The sequence below is a fragment of the Crassostrea angulata genome, chromosome 5 (assembly GCF_025612915.1).
Source record: "Crassostrea angulata isolate pt1a10 chromosome 5, ASM2561291v2, whole genome shotgun sequence".
NCBI classification, from domain to species: Eukaryota; Metazoa; Mollusca; class Bivalvia; order Ostreida; family Ostreidae; genus Magallana; species Magallana angulata.
The window spans coordinates 61,449,444-61,472,521 of record NC_069115.1 but is presented as its reverse complement, the minus strand read 5'-3'; the positions used below and the strand labels follow the sequence as shown (position 1 = coordinate 61,472,521).

At 33.1% G+C, this 23,078-nt stretch overlaps 1 protein-coding gene and 1 long non-coding RNA gene across 4 annotated transcripts; one reads left to right on the top strand and one right to left on the bottom strand.

Annotated features, from left to right (window-relative positions):
* The first annotated feature begins 96 nt into the window (after positions 1 to 96).
* Positions 97 to 21,136, top strand: LOC128184432 (ATP-citrate synthase-like). Of its 2 annotated transcripts, none has more exons than XM_052853885.1 (28): positions 97 to 197; positions 3,508 to 3,684; positions 4,006 to 4,128; positions 6,753 to 6,815; positions 7,043 to 7,141; positions 7,525 to 7,616; positions 7,802 to 7,881; positions 8,031 to 8,161; positions 8,326 to 8,444; positions 8,653 to 8,851; positions 9,016 to 9,133; positions 9,423 to 9,568; positions 12,056 to 12,303; positions 12,638 to 12,690; positions 12,920 to 13,035; positions 13,287 to 13,391; positions 13,530 to 13,621; positions 13,723 to 13,909; positions 17,268 to 17,378; positions 17,649 to 17,776; positions 17,981 to 18,074; positions 18,270 to 18,424; positions 18,736 to 18,886; positions 19,226 to 19,369; positions 19,487 to 19,600; positions 19,880 to 19,962; positions 20,162 to 20,238; positions 20,690 to 21,136. In XM_052853885.1, the coding sequence occupies exons 2-28, from the start codon at positions 3,535 to 3,537 to the stop codon at positions 20,806 to 20,808; spliced, it is 3,297 nt and encodes a 1,098-aa protein (XP_052709845.1). In that variant the 5' UTR covers positions 97 to 197; positions 3,508 to 3,534; the 3' UTR covers positions 20,809 to 21,136. The 2 variants fall into 2 exon arrangements, with proteins under 2 accessions (XP_052709845.1, XP_052709846.1); XM_052853886.1 differs by lacking the exon at positions 97 to 197 and adding an exon at positions 1,985 to 2,121.
* On the bottom strand, positions 14,126 to 17,144 carry LOC128184433 (uncharacterized). 2 transcript variants are annotated; one of them, XR_008243733.1, is made up of 4 exons: positions 16,681 to 17,144; positions 16,200 to 16,331; positions 15,583 to 15,648; positions 14,126 to 14,315 (listed from the first exon to the last, which is right to left on the bottom strand). It is a non-coding gene; the product is annotated as an uncharacterized LOC128184433 (long non-coding RNA). The 2 variants fall into 2 exon arrangements; XR_008243732.1 differs by lacking the exon at positions 16,681 to 17,144 and having other exon boundaries at positions 16,200 to 16,425.
* Positions 21,137 to 23,078: the final 1,942 nt, after the last annotated feature.

Below are 23,078 nucleotides of genomic sequence, written 5' to 3'. Positions count from 1 at the left end.
ACCATATATTTATAAAAGCAAACAACTGAACTGTTCATTTGTGGAAGATTTTTTTCTGAACAGAATTCCTTACTGTATCGGGCTCGACATACATTGAAATTGGTCGTAAACTTCCTGTGAGGTGACACGGATCGTTCGATGTCGGATGATCCTATCTTACGTACGTGTTCTACCGATTAAGTCGCCTTTTAATTCAGGTAAGAAAATACTTTACATTAAAGTCCTTTTATGCCTCAAAATTTCTTGCCATTACAGGTATGTATTAATTAGATAAAACGCAAACATGTCTGCATATGCGTGTACGTTTGACAGGTTTGCACGCTTTTGATTCGTGCCAGTCGTGGTACCGGTACTTTCACTTTATCTATGAAGCACGCGCACCGGGTTGTTTTATGTATGTTAAAGTAATTTAAAATTATAAAGCATTTTGGATTACTGTTACAGTTCATAAATGTCTGCTTATATACAATGATGTAAGATGAACGTGATTGCATGATGAAATTTAAACTGTTAAAGGTAAAAATTGAATTTTTTTAACTGTTTAGCGTATCATAATTTTTAAAAAACTAAATAAGGATGAACTGACTATGAGTATTGGTTTGTTAATTGTTAATCCACTTTTACAACAATATAAAAGTCTTGGTACATATGGTATATTTAAAAAAGTTTTGTTTCCTCTCTTAAAACAATGGAAAAAGAGTCCATTGTTTAAAGAATTAGGATTTATTGCTTTACTGCTCAAATACCTATATACCAAAGGCCAATAACCATTTCACATTGTTACATAGTTTTATTAGCACAGGAAATTTTATACAAAAAATGATATAACAATGCACATAATGCACTGGTGAGATATTGTATGGTTCTTGGCAGGAATTGGTCTTAGGCCAGTATAGTTTTGGCACTTTAACACATTACAAACTCATGCAGCCATGCACAAAAAATAACCATTAATAGAAATTTTGAAGAGAACAGTTAGCAATGTGGGATAAACAGTATTTGCAGAGTTTCACTAAAATCTATAGGAAACTACTTTTTTTCTGTTCTATCTTAAATCACTATAGCTGAGCTCCATAGTGTTCTACCTACTTTGTCCCATACCATCTTCAGAATGTGTCCTTACTTGAAGACTTTTTCAACATCCATATCTTATGCCATGATCAGACTTAAAGTTGTCATACAGATTGATGTTGAACTGCAGTAGATATTAACTGAGAAATAAAATTGTGGCAGAACACAACTCTACTTCACACAGACAGTCAGCCACATTTTTAAGATGTACAAACTTGCAGTCCTTAGGATATGAACATTGAAGAGCATGTAGCATAGTTGTTAATTATCTGTCAGTAATGAAAGGTTTGTGATAACCAAGCTTTTTTTATGCTTATTTTCTCAGCCAAAATGCTAAGGACAAAACGGAATCGATTTATTCATGGTCAGCTGCAATTGATATTCATCTCAAAGAATTGGTAAAAATCAATGTCTTATTCATAATTAAAACCCTTCTTGTAATTTTCTAATCTTTTCATTCCTTTCATTTCTACCAATGTCATATTTTTTGCTACCAGTCTGATTGTAACAGACTCCTTCAATTGTACATGTAAGGTCTAGGTTTTTTACCTTCATGTGTTGCTGATTGACATCAGGTCTCAGGCATTACTTAAAGACATTTCTACATGGAGAAATATTCATAAGAATAAACCCAACAATTTTTTTATTGTCAGTTGTATCTGATGTACAGCAAGTAATTATAATTTCCCAACTGTGAACAACAGTTAAACATTCCCAAATTTTGTCAGCTTCAGCAAATTGGAAATCTATAAATCCTTCAGATAAATGTGAGTGATTTGGGTTACAGGAGAGATAAGATGCTGTGTTATTGGGTCTATAACATCAATACCACCCCAAATTGTTTGATCCCAGATTAATACAGCTCTCAGCTGCGGCTTCTTCGCCTCCTTGTGGACTGGTTAAGTTGATGCTCCAGGCAGTCCTATAAGCTGTTAGTACTGATTAACCACACTGATAGTGTCAGGGCTTGTATATTGTTTTACTGAAGGTTTAGTGGTTCATCACTAAAGGATTCTGAGCCACTAGACCTACCGGTTGCTTGTTCACAATGTAAGTACTAGCATTTATGCAATTTGAAGAAAATAACTTGACTTCTTTGTGCATTTTTCATTGTAAAAGATTAAATTTTAAGAATTTTGAATTAAGAATGTCAGTTGCTTGTTTAAATTTAAACAGTATACCATGAATGGTTGATTAAGCTTTAACTTTGGAACTCTGTAATACTAATTATGTGTCTGTGTTCACATTATTTTCTGTTAATTTCTATTCCTGAGACAACTAGTATTGATCTGGGTTGTTAAATATATGGGCTCCTCAGTCATGTATGTAGAATATTTGAAATAATGGGTCCACACTGGTGCTGTTTATAGATTTTCATATTGATTGACATCTGTCTAATCATTTAACAATTAAGGTATGAAGAGTGTTATTAGATTTATTACATAATAGGGTCCTTGTGATTGCATTTACTTTCATTCTTTTATTTAAATAATTCTACAGCATATTTTAACTCAGAAGGAAATGAAACTTAAGAAAAATTAATATTGATTTTATGTTTCTAATAGAAAAAATACATAAATTTATTGGAGATGATGATTAATTAGCTATTTCATAATATGAAATCATTATACATGGTATCACATGACAATGATGACAGCAGTGAAGCTTTTTACTGTGACATGAATTTAAAAACTCGTGTGATTGAATTGATCAGCTTGTTTTGAATTCAACATGACGTCCATTTCTCCATCTATTGGGCCTTTGCATTGTCTGAGATTTCTACAAGGTTGCAAGGCTTTTGTGTTAAGCATGGTCACAATTTCATTGAGTGCTATATCACATCATCTGTCCTGGTCATCAATTGATTTTAGCAGGTTCAGCAGGTGTTAGGATGGGATGTTTTGGAATGACGTCTTGTCCTTGCCATCATATAGAATAAAGCAATGAGATTTTTATTGTCCTTGACTTTATATTTACATGTACTTTATATGCTTTGATTAAACCTTCACTGGCTGAGGTATAGTACTCGCATGGCTATTTACATACAGGTAAAAAGGTCAATTTAAATTTGACTTATAAATCAAACATGCTGTGGAAGATAAGTGTTGATTTTTGGTCCGGACATCACACACATTATAGCTAATGATTGGCGAGTGTAGAACGGGGAGAGATATAACATGTACACATGCTTTAAAAGGCTTACATATTTTAATATATTCATTCAGTACATTCAGAGGCCAGTGAAATATTTATGAATTGCATACTATCATTTTAAAATTCTTATCTATGACTGGTAGTTCAAATTACAGAATTTACTCTTCTGAGAACACATATCTGTATATCATTTCTTTGTATTTGTCTTGATAAAGAATCCAAGAATTTAACTTCCTTAATATCCCTGTTTTGTTCTGTAGTTTTTTAAATCTCTGATTTTAGAACTGAGTGTCTTCCTCTACCACCAACATGTCTGCCAAGGCTATTTATGAAGCTAAGGGGAAGGAGCTACTGAACAAATACTTAACTGATGAGGCTGCTAAAAACAGGTTCGCTGTAGTCACAGAAACTGTCAACTGGGACACACAAACAGCTGACCACCCCTGGCTCCTCACAGAGGTAAGATCTACCTGTATTCTTTCTTAAACTCAGGTATTACAAGTATTTTTTTATAAAATAAACCTTAACTTGCCTTGTTAAAGTATGTCATAATGTAAGGAATGTTTCTAGTAATAACAAAAGTACCATATTAATATATCAGGAGTTGTTGGAAATTGAAAACAATTCTACATTGTTTAGTCTGTATTAAGTCTTCATTGTCCCAAATATACTTCCTGATTTATCTCTTGCTCTGTGTAAAGCTGTTTGATTTTACCAACACAAAAATGTCGAGGTTTCTCCAAAAATCATGAACATGCCTTTAATGTTGTGTTTTTACAGAAATTAGTGGTAAAACCTGATCAGCTGATCAAGCGCCGAGGAAAGCTTGGTCTGATAAAAGCTGGGGTGGATCTAGAGGGAGTCAAGGAGTGGCTGAAAAACAAACTGGGCAGGGAGTTTGAGGTAAGACTTCATATACACAAAAATGAAGTCTAGAATATCACCCTGTCCATCCCCAAATTATTTCCAACCATGAAAAAATATTTTTACTGTGAATGAAATTTGTGTTTCATTATTGATATTGTTTTAATTGCTATGATAATTTGTGGAAATTTTAGTGATGTGCCACACCTTGGATAAAAAAAAATGACAGTCACTAGTAAATGTAGTATCAACTAAAATACAGATTATGATAATACCCACCAGGAAAGAAGCTGATTTCACTTGGTATTAAACAGCTGTGTCTTCTCTGTGGTGTAGACAAGGAATACAGCAAAACTCGAATATAACGAACACGGATAAAGCGAATTTACGGCTATAACGAATTATTATTCATGTCCCGGCGAAATTCTTATATAAAACCTATAGAAAATTGATGTATATAACGAACACGGCTATAACGAATTTACGGCTATAACGAAGTAATTTAAAGACCCCCGCTGGCAAAATTTTAATGTATTTTATCATTTTTATAACGAACTTTTTCCATTCCAAATTTCATTGAAGAAACATGCAATTTTAAGATGCATATATAAAATACTCAAATTCAAATAGTTTACGGAATTTTTTTAAAAATTGAAATGAAATGGTTATATTGACTTTTTTTTTAAATGACGGTAATACTAATTTTATAACTTACGATAGTTTCGAAAACTGTTAGCCGGAAAAAACCCTTAATTATTTTATAACGAATTCGCTATAATATTTATTATGAAGTCGTTATAAACGTATAGCGAATTACGGCTATAACGAAGTTTTTTCTATGGTCCCTTGAAATTCGTTATAAACGAGTTTTGCTGTACATGTTTATTGAGAGTCCTCTAACAGAATGTTTGATGTCCCTGTTTAGATAATGTTTCAAACTGTGTGCTGTCTGTCATTTACTCTAGATTTATTGGGTAGTTATTCTACTTCTCCCTTACATGTCATACATATACATCATGTCAATAGTTTTTCATAATTAAGTTTTCTTCAAGTTTAAAGCAAACCCGTTTAGACAAACTGTAGTTGAGCCGAGGCAGTGACTGTACTGCTTGCTTTTAGAAGTGATTGATAAGTTTTCTAAGAATTCAAGCATTGATTCGCAGAAGGAAAAAGGTTACAATGAAATACATGGTGGAATAGCATGGAGGGATTGATTTTTGGGGCTTTATAGGCCTAATAAAGAAAGTCTTGATTAGAGTTGTTATGTGAAGTGATTGGAAGCAAGGAGACAAGATTGGCCTCCACAAAAAGATAGCAATGTTCAGAGCAGGATTGGAACCGTTTGGTGAAAATCAATATAGAGGCAGTAGCTTTGCTTCCATTTCCCTTTTTTGATAAATCTGGTAAAATCATGCAAATGTATCAATTACCAAATAAACCTAAAACCATTGTGGTTTAAGCTTTGAAATTTATGTCTCATCTTTACAGAAACATGGAGGATGAGTAGAACTTGTACTGTGGTTTCATCAATATACGTTGAATACCAATTTTCATGGATTTCGTTATTAGGTTGATCCATGAAATCAAATGTTCATTGAAATGCAATTTCTATAAACATTTTGTATTGATAGGGTCATTGGCCACGAATTTACGTATCCTTGAAGCTGTGATTTTCACTTTATCCATGAAAATTGATACCCTTGAATATTAATGAAACCACAGTATGTCATGTATGATCACATATTGTACATGTTTATCAGATAGATATTTGGCATATTGGTCATGCTAAGTTTGTTGGGTTGATTATTTTACTTTCTTTGTGGTTTTGTTATTAAGTGCCCCTGGGTTTAGTAAGTCTAGATTGGAGGGAATGGGATGGATTTTACACACACAAGATGAATCCAGATTTATATTATTAGGCCTACATGTAACCTCAGCTATAAAGCTGATTATGTAAACTTTCAAAAATTTTCAAAAGCTGACAAATACGGTATTAAAAAAATATAAAGAAAATTTATCAAATCTTAAAAGTTTCAATAGCTGATATTAATATTGAACTTCTTATATCCTGACATGTTATCCCCTAGAAACTTTAAACTCATTGGAATATCCATTGTAATTTATTGAGTTTACGCATACCGTAATGTATATAAAAGTGAAGCAGTTTACATTTGTGGGGGTTTCTTTATCAGAGAGTTTTTATGGCAACCTTTGAGAGTTTACTTCAAAGCTTTTTTTTTTTCATATTAAATTACTTGCATCATGAACACGCAAATTTTAGCTTCCTTCAGATAATATCCTTGAGTTTATTAAACAGTGTCCTTGACTGATAAAGATTTCTACCTGTTTCATTGATACCAGCACTCTGTCACACCTGTAATCTGTTACCTGACCATGTGCTGAATCAGCAAATTTATGTAATGATACATCACATTGTTCATGCTACATGTAACTTTATATGTATCAATTGTACTTGAACTTCATACATGTTACATATTTATATTAATACATACCAGTCTTTTGTAGAAATAAAAAATTTCATTTGAGATCTAGGTGGGTTAAATAAAATTGATGACCATCAAAATAAATCATTAACTTGAACATGTTTTATAAATAGGTTAAAAAAGAATGAACAATTGATATGTTTTGTTTTGTTTATTTAGATTGGTGCAGCTAAAGGGAAACTAAAGAATTTTATCATTGAGCCTTTCATTAAACATGAACAGGTAAATGTACATCAAGAATGTACAATAGTGGTCTGTGAATATCTTTTCAATGTTAAATGACCATAGAAGTTTCATATCATTAAATTTAAAAAGATATTACAGATTGTAATTTAAGTACAGACACGGATCAATAAACATGAAAATACGATTGTCTTTTAAGATTATATTTCATTTGTATACATACATATATGAGTGTTTCTTTGAATATTTCTTTTCTTCTTTTTCAGAATGAAGAGTTTTACCTGTGTATATATTCCTCCAGATACTGTGATACCATACTGTTTCATCATGAAGGGGGGATAGATATTGGGGACGTGGATGCCAAGGTTATTATCTCAAAAACTTACTGGTTTTACATAATCCATCTATCAATTTCTCAGTGTGATCAAATATTTCTTAAACAGCAAAAGATACTTTGATATGATTTGTGCCTACTGTAAATTCCTTATATTACACGAGTACTTAATTTCGCGATCCTGCTGGTTTGTATCAAATCTCAAAAGTGTAAAATCGCAAACATTGAACTTTTCTCCTTATTTCTTATAGTTTTCAACTCTCAGAAAATATGGCGAGATTTAAAATCCGCAAAGGATGCTTCTCGCAATTTTACGCGGATATTAATTCCTAGCGTTTAATTATGAATTTACAGTATTTTAAATATTGGGGACCTAGTGGTATTATCGTATAATAATTATTGTGTCTATTTCAGGCTGTTAAATTAGACATTCCAGTGCTAGAAGAAGTCTCTGAGTCTGACATTAAATCCAAACTGTTGTCCAAAGCCCCCGCCTCCGCCCAAGAGTAAGTGGAGGATATCATGAGTTACTACCCTTTGATTGTGTTAATTTCTTGAAAAAAATGTTTATTTATCATGCATGACTTTTTTTTATATTTATTAAAAATTTTGTCCATACAGTTAAATTGTATAATACAAATAAGATGTATATTTATTTTTCGAACCTGTTATATGTTTATCTTCCTTACAGACCCCTAACAAAATTCATCAAAGCCCTCTACACTCAGTACAGGAACTTACATTTCACATACCTAGAGATCAATCCATTGGGTATGTATTCTTCACACTAAATATCTAACTCATTTTCATTTTTTGAACTGTTCTTTGCTGGAAATGACTGTTATAACTGTTACAGTAATTTGTTTTAATAGATTGTGCTATCAGTAGATTGAATTGAACAATGCATGTATATTTTGTAGTGTTCACGGGCGGCAGACTCTACATCCTGGACCTGGCGGCTAAGATTGACCAGTGTGCCGAGTACCTGTGTAAATCACTTTGGGGAGACCTGGAATTTCCCCCACCCTTTGGGAGGGATGCTCTCCCAGAAGTAAGTGATAGATGTATGGCTGGTACATCAATAAAATTCACATCAGAAAACTATTCATTTCATCACAAAATGTTGCCTTTTTGTTGCCTCAGCATGAACAGGTGCAAAGTTATCATGGAATTAGAAATAAATATTAAGATATTGAAAAAAAAAAATTTCTTTAGGAAGCGTACATTGCTGAACTAGATGCAAAGAGTGGGGCATCTCTAAAACTAACCATTCTGAACAAATCCGGCCGAATCTGGACAATGGTGGCAGGGGGCGGAGCATCTGTCATTTATGCGTAAGATTTTATAATCTTACTGGTCATTGATTGAAAAGATGTTAAAAAATAGAACATTCTTCTTTGCTTTTTGTGAAGTTTTTTTAAAAGTCAATTTAAGAATCAAAAATATATTTTGATCTCTCTTCTTTATAGTTGATTTGATTATGTCACAGTATTTCTAGGTTTTATAGAATCATACTCATTTAGAAAAGTTTTTTATTTTCAGTGACACAATCTGTGATTTGGGAGGGGCCAAAGATCTTGCTAATTACGGGGAGTACTCAGGCGCACCTAGTGAACAGCAGACATATGAGTACGCAAAGACGATCCTGTCACTAATGACAGCAGAGATCCACCCCGACGGCAAAATCCTTATTGTGGGAGGGGGCATTGCTAACTTCACAAATGTAGCAGCAACATTTAAGGTACATTTTCTCAAAGTTACTCTAGCAATTTCTTCTGCAATTTTCTCTGTGTTTAAGAACTATAGTCACAAGTCAGTATTAAGCAATAAAGGTATTCCCTGTGGCCCGAAAAATCCATGTTGTTTTATTTCAAGAAAAATGAAGTTAAACAATGTATATTTTAGGGAATTGTTAGAGGCCTGCGAGAGTACCAGCAGAAGTTGATTGAAGGCAACGTCAGTGTGTATGTGAGGAGGGCTGGACCCAACTACCAGGAAGGCCTCAGGATCATGAGGGAACTCGGTCTGTAAAATTGTTCCTTTATTAATCCTAATATTCATGACCTCATTCCAATTATGAGAAATTCTCTTTTTTGTCGTCCTTTTTGTCTTCTTTTACGTAACATGGTCTCATTTTTATAATTATGAGAGATTAATTATCTTTTCCTTCATTTGATGAATAATGCTTTAAAACATATATTTCCCAGAAGGTGAAAAGCATGAAATCTCACATTTGTTAAAGCCTTAATTTCCATATATATTTGTTTGTCGCTGATTGAGATACAGTTATTGCATGTTTACTCTGATCACAGGAAACACCCTGGGAATCCCGATCCACGTTTTTGGCCCAGAGACCCACATGACGGCTATAGTGAGCATGGCCCTGGGTAAGAGGGAGATCCCTCACACACCGCGCCCAATGAACACCACCGCCAACTTCCTGCTGCCCACAGGAGGGGTAAGTGATCACCAGACCGTAACACAGTCCAAAATGGTCTCCAAAATTTATGAAAATTTCATTATGTCTTCCTAAAATATAATGCCCAATTATATAAGATTCAGAACCCAGTTGGATTAAAAAGATGTTGATTGTTGTCTTAAGAATAGTTATAAATATTAATGCTCATCTACGTGTATTCGATAAGAACCATTTTCCTATTCCACTGTTTTATATATGTGTTGAAATCAACCTCTACTGTTTTCTTACAGGTAGTTCAGGTAAAACAGAGCACCCAGTGTTGTAGTGTCTGAATGTTTGTAGAATTTAGAACAATTATTTCTAAATCAGCTGGTTGAAGTTATACACATACTTACTAATATGTCTGAATTTTAATTTCCTTATTCTCTCTATTATATATTGTAGAATAACTATTGTGTTATAGCAAAAAATACAATTTACCTTATACATGTACTGTGTAAAGTTTAAATAAACTTATGCATTAGACTTCTATCTAAAAAGTGCATTATATTATATACAATTCCTTAAGTGTATTCTTTAGTTGTTGAATATGAAAATATATACAGTTGAATTTTGATATCTTAAACACTGATATCTCGAATACATTGGATATGTCAAAGTGATTTGTAAGTCCAAACCACTTATTTTTTAAGTATTTTACCCTCGATAACTCCAATACTAGGAGATGGATATCTCAAAGTTTTTAAACTGTCCCATCTAGTTTGAGATTAAGTTTGACTGTATATCATTTTTATATGAAGTGAACTGCAATGATGAGTTCAGGAGAATATGCCAATGAAGTTCAATATGTAAAGTCATGTACCGGTACTATTGTATCCTTGTATCCATATCGAACTACTATCTAATGTATTGAGATTAACTAGTTCTCCCAATGTTTATTTTATGAAGTAAGTTATGTATTTTGAGCTTTGCTGTTAAAAGACATGAGATAATTCAAAATTGATGGCTATTAAATTCAGTTGAAGTAATACAAAAGTCAAAGTGTATGACCATGTAGTATAAATATTCAAAAGAAATATGATTTCTGTGAGTCATCATTAGTTTGACCTTTGAACCATTGTGACCTTTGAACTGACACTATACATTTCAGGCCCCCTCGATCTACCGCCAGCAGGGAGGGTTAACTGGGGTAACTCAGTGTTGTAATCTGAGCATGATTGAGTATTGTGACGACTGTCTTTGAGTACATAGTGTAGTTATTATAATGGAGTTCTTTACTTCGTACCATAGTTAAACTATTCAGTATTGTTTATCCTTATGTTTCAAATGTACACATTCATTGACTGACTGCTCCTATTTCATACACTGTTCTTGTAAATCATTCTTTTTGACCTTTTTTTTTATCTTTCTTATTCAATGTGTATTTTAAATTTATGAAATTATTAGTGGGGTATTTATTTAGTCATTGAAACAGTAGGAATCTTTGTTAATGTACACAAGCAAATTTTATACTTCAAGAATCATATATAGCCCATATTAAAAAGATTGAGATACTTGTAGATCAATTATTTAAAAAGAGTACCTAAATCCAACATTCCACCATGTAGCAAAGAGTGAGAAACTAAAATTGATAGCATATTGGCGTGCGACCAGTTCTCACCGAGTACCATTTCTTACCAATGCATTTTTACGTCATTTTATCAACACGTAAAATTATATACAAAAAATGATGTACGTAACAATGCACTGGCAAGAAATGGTACTCAGCGTGAACTGGTCTCACGCCAGTAGATCTTATGTAAAAATTTCATATAGTCCACAACTGTCAGAAAAATACAAGCAAAATTTTAAAATCATTATATTTTGCAGTTACATGTATTAGTTCCTCAAGTTCAATTAGTAGGAAGCAAGAGTATTTTTCAAAACTACATGTATGATATTCAGTTACTTTCGCTTAATCTCAATCAATAGCCACAGAGGAATTTTTTTTATATAGTTGTGAAATGCAGGAAAACTACAAAACTAAAAAACAAGTATAGAGCAGTATGCAGGGATACAATTGCTTTGCTTCAATGCATGAATCCAGTTTTTATGTCGAAATTTTCTTGCTGCAAGAATTTTTATAAAAATTTAGAAAATGATACTTGAAAACTAATTGTTTGTGAGGTTTCAAGTTTGACAGGGCTTGGATATCAGCTTTGACAATTATATCTTATATCTATTAAAAAAATACATAAAAACTTAAAAAAATTGCTAAATTATTAAGAAGGTATTTTGTAGGGCATTGTTTAAATGTCATTTGTGATTCCCTCTTGTTGGAAGGAATATGGTAATATTTACTAGATAATGCCTATTGATGTGTATATATATCTGACGAGGTTAACTTGGCTGAAGTTGATTGTAATCCTCCTGCATGTGTTTTCAGTATATTCTCATCCATATTTAAATGACTCTGAAATGTTATTGCAAGAAGGTCAATGGGGAACAAATCATCCAAACCATTACATCAATGCTATAATATTTCAGGCTTCCCCAGCAACCAGCAGAAGAGGGTCAGTGAACGAACCCTCGTCAAGGTCAGAGGGCAAGGTCACAGTGCCAGATCAAAGTCAACAGGCCTCCTCCAAGTCTGAGAGAACCCAGACACTGTTTACAGAGAAGACGCAGTGTATTGTCTGGGGCATGCAGCAGAGGGCGGTGCAGGGCATGCTGGACTTCGATTACGTCTGCTCCCGCCGCGAACCTTCTGTGGTGGCCATGATTTATCCATTTACGTGAGTTACTTTTTTTTAATAATTCTTTTTGTTTTTTGTCTTTCTTGTTCATTTAAATCTGGTAATGGAAAAATTTTATGAAAAAATTATTTCATTGATAAAACTTGTTGTACAGTTAATTTCATACATGATGACAAGCATTATTACTACCTTTACAATCAGAAGTCATGTCATTGGGAAAATCTCAACATCTTGACTTGTTATCTGTTCTATGTCATGGAATTTTAGATTTGTTCATTTTTACTTAAACTTTTGAAATGATTGTACATGTATTCCCTTTATTTTGTATATATTCGTAAAACATGTATATTAAAACTTCTTTTTTTTTTTTCAGAGGAGATCATAAGCAAAAGTTTTACTGGGGGCATAAAGAAATCCTTGTTCCAGGTATGAATATAAGGGATTTATAAGAAATATGGTAAAGTAAAAAAAGTTTTTCTTAGTACATACACCTGTAGGTACAGTGTATAACTAGTACATGCATAGTTTCATGGAAGATTCATGTTTTAGAAACATGACTGGATCTTTGCAGACTAGAAAATAATGTTTTCACTTGTAAAAATCCTCATAATGTGAACTTCAACATCTAAGAACACATTGTTTTCAATCTTGACAGTGTACAAAAACATGGCTGATGCCATGAAGAAGCACCCCCAGGCTGATGTTCTCATTAACTTTGCCTCCCTTCGCTCAGCCTTCGAAAGTACCATGGAAACCATGACTTACCCACAGGTATAGAAGCAGGCAAATGCTATCATTAAATCACAGGAAACCTGCTGAAGGATGAATGTTAATTTAGTGTCTTTATTGTGTTATCTTATGAAGGAAAGGAACAGTGACTGTCAGCTAATAACATTATATTGCCATGCTTTGATCAACATTTAATAATAAAAACAGTTCTTGTTTTATACATACTGGTAGATTGAATCATTTTATATTTAATTATTGAATAAGCTTTCATATGCATATAAATGTCTTTCAAGATACGTTCCATTGCCATTATCGCCGAAGGAATCCCAGAAAACCTAACCAGACAGATCATCAAAGAGGCGGACAAGAAAGGCGTATTTGTCATTGGACCTGCTACGGTAGGTGATACTTATTATATTTATTGTAACTATGCAAAATCCTTACTCTAGTATCATTTATAAACAAGAACATAACCTTTACTTCATAATAAATTTTGACTATTTAAACATAAACTACAAAGCTTGAATTCATTTTAGGTTGGAGGAGTGAAGCCGGGCTGTTTCAAAATTGGAAACACAGGAGGAATGTTGGACAACATCCTGGCATCTAAGCTCTTCAGGCCTGGGAGGTATGAAGTTGTTGGAAATGAATTTCTAGAAACAATATTTGTAAGAAATACGTTCTTAGTAAATGTACTTTAAAATTTGAAAATTCATTCCTTCCTAACAGTGTAGCATACGTCTCGCGATCAGGGGGAATGTCCAATGAGTTGAACAACGTCATATCACTGAACACAAATGGAGTGTACGAGGGTATAGCTATCGGTGGTGACAGATACCCAGGTACCACCTTCATGGACCACATACTGAGGTACCAGGACGACCCCAATGTCAAAATGATCATCCTGCTGGGCGAGGTAAGATTATTGGTCTATTAACTATTTATTAGCCATCTTTATATCCACAATTGATTGATAGTTTCTTTTGTAATACTTTAATGCTGACACCATTGTGTTAGTAGATTTAGATAGTTTTCAAAGACTAATAGAGACTTAAATTTTTTTTGGTCATACCTGGTACACACAAGGTAGAGACTTAAAGATCAAGATCATAAATGATTAATTAGTATTTGGGTATAGTCCACTAATGCATTTTCCATAGGCGGTAATGTTAACGTTAGGGTTCATAGCTCCGGCCCTAATTTTCGTTCAGCAACGAGGGACCTCTTGAATGAAAGCTCATCAAATTGTCTCTTTCCTGTTAAAATTTCGTGGTTTGAAGTCAGATTTGTTTTCCGGCAAAATGCGTCTGTATTGAAAAACTCTGAAAATGAAAGTAAAAGTAGGGAATTTCTCAGTTTTGGAAAGAATGTACATCAAACAATTTCAATTCTTTTCTTCAAATGATAATTCAATTTTGACACTTGTTTTAAAAATTGCAAATCCTCTTTTCTGACATGTGTCAAACATTCTGATTTAAAATGTCCCAATAAATGTATATACACTCTGCAAGTATAGGGACTATTTTGCTTAAAGGCACTTCTTTGTTGTCCTACCGATTCTAAAAATAGTTAGAGGGATATACCCAATATAAAACAGTCATTGTGGTTATTTACAATTCTTAGCTTATATATTCACTCTAGACACTATAAAGAACCATGATTCCAAATTTGGAAAAATTCAATACATAACTATGGATTTTGCAGCATTGATACACATGCATGAAATTTGAAGAAACAGTCCAGTCATAATTTACCTAAACAACATATAGCTCATTGGCACTCGATCCTCTTCAAATTGCATAAATTGAGGAAAATTTAATCTCAAGGATTAAAATACATGTAAAACATAAACATTCAATATTTTACCAAATTTATTTTGTTCATATTCTTATGAAAAAGCTCAATTATGTCTGATTTCATAAAATTGTTGTCGTAAAAATCATGAGTTTTTCTTTAGTTACAAAAAAGAATTGTTTTCAAACACCACGAAAAAGGTAAAATAGAAAAGTATAGGAATTTCCCTATCCATCAAGGTATTACATGTAGGTATTGGTTTATAAATAATAAAGTTATATGACTCTATAATGTGAGGCCCTCAATTCAGTTTTTGCTCCATTTTGATGCTAGCTTGAGATTACCTCACCTATGACGTCATAATGACGTCATAGTGATGAGTTGTTTTTACTCATATAAGTGTAATATTTGCTGAACTTTTATTTAAGCCTAATTTCGGAACAAATGCACCATGACTTAACTCATTAAATATATGTCATAGGGAAAAGAAACTTGCTAATAAGGATTTTTTCTTTTACTCTTGTATCTTGTTACCATGGTAACAAATTTAGCAAAAATTATCAAAAGACATATCCTATGGAAGAGAGTCTACATTTAACTAAAGTTCAAAATCCAGAAGAACAAGAAATACCCACAAAGTCTGTGAAATATGTATAATCAATGTAAAGTTTCCCAGTATCTATAATATTCTAAATTATCTGCATGTAAAATACTGGCCTTGCAGGGTATATAGTTTTTATAGGTTCCTTCTTTTAAACTTGGACGAGTGAAGTTACAAAAATAAATTTTACTTACATCAAGTGTGGCTCATTGTTGTGTTTTATTCTTTGAAGAAGACTTCCATTTCAATTTACATGTTATCTAAAATGAAATGTTTTGAATTAAATTCTACATTATTAAACACTATTCCCAACATTTGCAATTCCATATCAAAAGCAGCCATATGTTGAGAGAGAGAGAGAGAGATAGAGAGACAGACAGACAGACAGACAGACAGAGACAGAGAGAATTAGAGAGAGGGGGAAAGATACAGAAAGAGAGAACAGATAGGCAACAATAACTACATCTTCATGCACAACACATCTATACAGCCTAAAGACCCCCCCCCCCTCCCCCCAATAACATTCAATATCAACCCCCACCCCAACATATTGATCTATTTTTTCAATAGTATGAATAAATAAATACTAGTAAATATCTACTTAAAATGATTACTGATAATTTCATTCAATTTTGATTATGATAAACAAAGATAGATTTTGTGGATTAAGTACTAACCAACATGGTAGGCTTCTACATGTTAAAGAGTGCATACCTACATCTTCGGTACATAGTCATGTCACATGCATGACAAATTAATTTACTCCAATTTAATGCAAATCTATCATCATAAATATAGAATTGGAACCTACCGGACACTAATACAATTCCCTTACAATGCAAACTAATCTTAGATAGCTGGACACTGCTAGAATGAAGTATTTTTCCTCACCGGAAACTTTCTGCTTTTCTACTTTCACTTTTGCTCGCTTGAAATGATCGCACTAAAAACCCGAAGTGATATTTGGTCTCAAAATTTATAAAAATGTCTTCTAAACTCATATATAATAAGAAACACACATACATTTTCATTTTTTAATGTAAAAACTCAAAATAAATTACATTCAAGTTAAAATCACAATTTCTTTATTTTAAATTGGTTTTTTTGAAAATCCTGGGGGGGGGGGGGGGGGGGGTGTTGTGATGGATATTTTCTTGGAAAATATGCTATTAATATGATTAAACTTGTTGAACTTGTTGGAAATTTAGTTTATTCACATAAATGAGAAGATGTACAAAAAAAAAATGCACGTTTATCATAATAATTGCAAATAAACAAGAAATATGCCTTACCAGCATGGAGCTCAATATGGGTATAGTCCACTAATGCATTTTCCATAGGCGGTAATGTTAACGTTAGGGTTCATAGCTCCGGCCCTAATTTTCGTTCAGCAACGAGGGACCTCTTGAATGAAAGCTCATCAAATTGTCTCTTTCCTGTTAAAATTTCGTGGTTTGAAGTCAGATTTGTTTTCCGGCAAAATGCGTCTGTATTGAAAAACTCTGAAAATGAAAGTAAAAGTAGGGAATTTCTCAGTTTTGGAAAGAATGTACATCAAACAATTTCAATTCTTTTCTTCAAATGATAATTCAATTTTGACACTTGTTTTAAAAATTGCAAATCCTCTTTTCTGACATGTGTCAAACATTCTGATTTAAAATGTCCCAATAAATGTATATACACTCTGCAAGTATAGGGACTATTTTGCTTAAAGGCACTTCTTTGTTGTCCTACCGATTCTAAAAATAGTTAGAGGGATATACCCATTTCAATGTTATTCATGTTGGTTTTGCAAATTTTTATGTGGCTAACATTAATAAAATGATGTATTTGTTATATATAACATGGTCAATCATTACCGTGCCTTGATTGTGAACAGGTAGGTGGGACAGAGGAGTACCACCTGGTGAGTGCCATGAAGAGTGGGCGTGTCAACAAACCGGTGGTGGCCTGGTGTATCGGGACCTGTGCCAAGATGTTCACCTCTGATGTAAGGGTCTTGGAAAGGGAAAAAATTATGACCTTGGTTTTGTTTATTTGCAGCTATTCTTTCAGTTCACTTCAAAAGCATACAAATGCAGGTTTCAAAATAAAAGTTGGAAAAAGAACTGCATATCAAGTAGTTACATAGAACTAATTTACATTTTTTTTAAAAACAGTAGCGTTTCAATGATTATAGTACCAGTATTTGGATAAAGATCTGTGTACCGATAAGAATGATAATGACCATTATTATGATGGTGTGATACTGTTATTTTAGGTACAGTTTGGCCATGCAGGGGCATGTGCAAATGCAGAAGCTGAAACAGCATCAGCAAAAAACCAGGCTCTGACTGATGCTAAAGCCTATGTCCCCAAAAGTTTTGATGAATTGGGCACACTAATAAAGTATGTTTATCAATATCTAGAGATTTTTGATTGCACATTCATCGAGTACCTATGTATATATTATCACCAAGATTATTTTGTAATTCAACAGTCATCAGATTTGGAGACTTTAAACATTGTAAACTGTACATCAATAATATTATTCCACAATTTTAAGTGCTTCTATCTGTACAAACAAAATAATGATGTAAATTGATTGTACAGGGATGTGTATGATAAGCTGGTAGAGAATGGAACCATTGTACCAGAGCCTGAACAACCCCCACCCACAGTACCCATGGACTACACCTGGGCAAGGGTAAGTTCTTTGATTTACATGTAGTAGTACAGACCGGCACTGATTTCCACTAACAGGGACACATTAAGTGCACTTCATGATGATACACATGTAAATGTACATGTACATATAAAATGTGATATGTTGAATATGGCAGTTCAAGGTTAGTTGTATCTATGTATATCCATGTTTTATTTCTCTATACTTTATTTAAAGGAGTTGGGTCTAATCCGTAAGCCGGCGTCCTTTATGACCAGTATCTGTGATGAGAGAGGACAGGAACTGTTGTATGCTGGGATACCGATTACCGACATATTCAAGGAGGACATGGGAATCGGGGGCGTGCTCAGTCTGCTGTGGTTCCAGAGAAGGCAAGTTCTCTCTGCTAAGAGGCTGGATCTTAGTCTCCATGTAATTAGAGCTATGTAAGATGTAAACTCAGACCTCAACTGTTTTACATGTAGTATATTTGAATGCAGTCCTACTGTGGATATTATCAGATTTACCTCCCTTTTCACACATTATCTTAGCTTTGTATAGCTTTCCATCTAACAATTTGCAGATTCCTAGTAATCATTACTCCAACAGCAAATTTTCTATAACATGAAGTAATTTAATAGATTTTTTATCAACACTAAATATAATACTCATAGCATCTAAATAAAATATTTGTCTATTTCAGGTTACCCAAGTACGCGACTAAGTTTATTGAAATGTGTCTGATGGTGACAGCTGATCATGGTCCAGCGGTCTCGGGGGCACACAACACCATCGTGTGTGCCAGGGCCGGCAAAGATCTTGTGTCCTGCCTTGCGTCTGGTCTCCTCACCATTGTAAGTCAAACTAGTTGTACAGAAACTACTTTAAGTTAAGAATCATACTACATGGATCGGGAAACATGTCTTTAACTAAATGAAAGAAATGAATGATTTGGTTCATTATAATGCCATATAATGTACAATATGTTTATGATACATTTGAAGTTAAGGGAGAATGGAAATTTGCTATGAGCATAAATTTGTTGTGTGTGTTTGAATCAACTGTATTTTACTGAATATTTTACTCTCTTCATGTTATGTGATGTACAAGGCAAATAGTTAATGAGAATACACTTATGTCGTATGAAAATTATCTTATACATGTATGTACATTATTACTTTTTTTACCCCTAGGGAGACAGGTTTGGGGGTGCCCTGGACGCTGCAGCTAAACAGTTCTCTGATGCCTACACCAGTGATATGATCCCCATGGAGTTTGTCAACAACATGAGAAAGGAGGGAAAACTCATCATGGGAATAGGTCATAGGGTCAAATCTGTAAGTGCAGGTCAAAGGTCAAATGATCAAGTCTGAAACAAGCACTTATTGTATAATGTCATATTGAAAATGATATAGAATTTAATTTACGTGTGTATTTATTTTCTGCTTTGATAGATCAACAATCCTGACATGAGAGTTGTCATTCTAAAAGAGTATGCAAAGAAGAATTTCCCAGCTACACCACTGTTAGACTATGCAATAGAAGTAGAAAAAATTACAACATCCAAGGTAATTGTTAGTCAAGAATCAAGAGGAAACAAGAAGAACTCCTTCCTTCCAAACACTTTGTAGAAACTGTGCAATGATTATTGTAAACAATTTAGGTTGCGTAATTTGTATACCCATCAAACCTGCATACATAAATGTCAATAGGGATTTTAAACTGGAGTTCAGCATTGAAGTGTTGAATGTTATTGTACATAGACATTTAAATCATGAATGATGCAATGGAAATTATTTTTTTTTTCATGCTTTGTTATGAGAGGAAATTTTTTTTTTCTTCTAAAGAAACCCAACCTAATTCTGAATGTGGATGGTTTCATTGGAGTGGCTTTTGTGGATTTACTCAACAATTGCGGATGTTTCACTGGGTAAGTGTCTCGATCCCACAATGCTTTGTAATCTTCAGAATAATAAAATATGCAGCGTCATGTGGGGTCACTATGTCATTAGTTAGGCTGGCAATAAATTTTTCAATTTAGTCATTGCTAAAGTTTGCAAATGTTGCAATGTGTAGATCTAGAGTAGTTGATAATACTGCATATAAAGCTATGCATGTTTACTTTTTAGGGAGGAAGCCAGGGAACTGATAGATGTAGGTGCCCTCAACGGACTGTTTGTGCTGGGTCGTAGTATGGGATTCATTGGTAAGTCTTCTTACTTTTATTACAATTTACATTTTGCAGTGTAGATTAACGTGACTGTTTGAATCTGTAGTGAAAAGTGGCAAAAAAAATTTAAAAAACCTGTCAGTATACACAGTAGATACATGTATTTCATGAGATTAGTCTGTTTGTCTTGGATCTTGGATAAATTTCGGATGTGCTGGATTGGAAATACTGTGGAATCATCAATATTCGTGGGGGGACCAATGTTTGTGGCTTTCGTGGGTAACGCTTGCCCAGGAATTTATATCCCCACGAACGTATTTACAAGCATTTGTTTAATATTTATTAGTATTATCCCAAACTTCTATCAACAAAATTAAGTCCCCACGAACCACGAAAAATTTGGCTAACCACAAAAATTGACCCCCATGAATAAAAATGTTTCCACACTATACATTGTATCTTTTTATGTTAAAATTTATTATTGCAGGTCATTTTCTGGATCAGAAGAGATTGAAGCAGGGGTTATACAGGCATCCTTGGGACGATATCTCGTACATCATGCCGGAGACCATGGGACTGATGGGAGAAGACACAGACAAAATCTAAATACCACCAACTATAGTGAAGACTGTCCTCTTACACTGCCAATCATAGTGTAGACTGTCTCCTTATTTCGAGCAAGGCTGGCCTTGAACAATCCAAGATAAAAGCTTAATACATGAATATTATAGATTTTACACAGTGCTAGATGAAAAAACACATCAATATTTAGCTATGTGTACTATTTATTGACCTATTGTGAAATGTTATAGATAGAAACACATCTGTGTGATATATACCTTTTATGCAATTGCAAACAGCATAATAATTTAGCTAGAGAATGGATGACAATATTAGCTTTATATGAGTATGTTGCTTAGTTTGGCTTGTAAAACAGACAAAAAACAAAAGAACTTAGTTGTTATTATCTGATTGACTTCTTCAATCTTTGATGTGCAATAGCTGATATTCAGTTACGTACAAAATGTTACACAATATTAAAGACCTGTTGTAAGTTATATAAAGTCTGCTGTTCATCTATTGAAACTATTTTGAAATATAAGTGAGAAAGATACCAGTTTTGTGACTCGGTGTGTATTAAAAGTACCATATTTACTTGGTATGTATTGTGGCCATATACTTTGTGGGTAATTCGTTTTGCTGATTTTAAATGTATTACAGATACACATGAGCTTAATACATGTATATTCTAAGATCATTCCTCGACTTGACAACCATGATTTTGTTTTCACATTAGAGAGATACATTAATAGCACTGTTTTTTACATTACATGTATTACCTTTCGTTTATTGTGCTTACATTAGCCATTTATTTCATTATTTATAACGGACAACATTGGATTTAAAATCCTCGATTGATTGTCTCTTGTTAAAATGAGTATAGTTAATTACATGTACTGATATGTATGCCAACATCTCTTCTTGTTTGCCATGAATTCCCTAGTTGGACGTAGGTGTAGTTTGTATGTGCTATTTAATCATTTGTTGATGTATTAATTTGTTAGAATCTCTACTCATATTCACAAAGCATATTTTAAAGTTTCATCCACATAACAAAATGTGATTATTTCAATGTTGATCAATAACTTTAAAAAGAAATTGTAAGAATTATTCATGTGAAATTTGATTTTCCACACAAGTATTTCGTCTCTTCTCATACAAAGCAATATGTGAAAGCTTGTCTAATACTTAAATGAATTGGCATTATAGTTGTATGTAGTGGTACATGTATTATTTATTTTGATCTGTTTAGTGTCACAATAGCACATCCTCATATATATTTTTTATTTCAGTTATGGGTTACATATCAAATGTGTGTATCTGAGCTTTGGTTTAAATAGAGCAAGGCAAAAACAAAATTGTGTTGCATTGTTTTTATCAGACGTGTCCTCTATTTCTTGAAAATGTTTATTGCACTAAATTGTTGAAAATTAGTGTACCAGGATTAGAAAAATTGTAGCTGGTACATTGGACAGCGGTCACAAAATATTTCATTATATCATTATAATTACTTCATAAAATGTTTAAGAATAGTACTGCTTTCCTCTCTAAAACCATCAGAAAAAAGTCATGTTAAAGGAGAGACAATTCTTGCCTCTGCACCAAAACACTTCACACTTTAGAACGGTCACATCAAATACTTAACTTTCAATATTGGTAAAATTGTTGTTTATTTCAAAAAATATTGTCTTAAGAATAATATGTTCAAAGATTTTTTGACATGCCTATGAAAAAAAGATTCTGGAAAAAAAGAATGCCTGTATTTTAATTCTTAAGGTGGTATGGCACACTTCCATATTGTGACGTATTTCCTATCGAAATAAGTAATGAAATCAAGTATAATTTTTATATATTTTTTTCTTTCCTTTAATCGTTAACTTAGAGCATTGCGCAATGGGATAGAGTGTTCACTAAAAATCTGTAAGTCATGAGTTTGAATCCCTCTGGGACTTTTATTACTAGTATTCTTTCCTTTCCAACAATTCAAAAACACATTTTTTATTTGGTTAAATATTATAAAGATTTGAAAACTAAAGACCAGGGAAAGTAAATTAATTATAACGAACTTTTATCTACATTAATATCGACAGGTGTCCCATACTACAAAATGTACCTTAAATATGTAGTAAAACTCGGAGTTGAAAACAGGTGCCCAGTTTCTTACTTTATTTTTTAACGCAAGTATTTTGTTTGATTTGTCAATTAGTTTTACATCACTCCTCAAGTATGTAAATAAAACTTTTCTCTCTGATGGAAAAACATAAACATCTTGAGAATTGAAATATCTTCTATGCTTCCAGAATCTTTTATGTTCT

What these genes read in the sequence shown, in the direction of transcription:
- LOC128184432 (XM_052853885.1), top strand. Translation starts at nt 3,535, where the DNA reads ATGTCTGCCAAGGCTATTTATGAAGCTAAGGGGAAGGAGCTACTGAAC. An exon ending in TAAAGAAATCCTTGTTCCAG is followed by an intron (nt 12,691 to 12,919) that starts GTATGAATATAA and finishes CAATCTTGACAG; the next exon opens with TGTACAAAAACATGGCTGAT. An exon ending in TCGTAGTATGGGATTCATTG is followed by an intron (nt 20,239 to 20,689) that starts GTAAGTCTTCTT and finishes TTATTATTGCAG; the next exon opens with GTCATTTTCTGGATCAGAAG.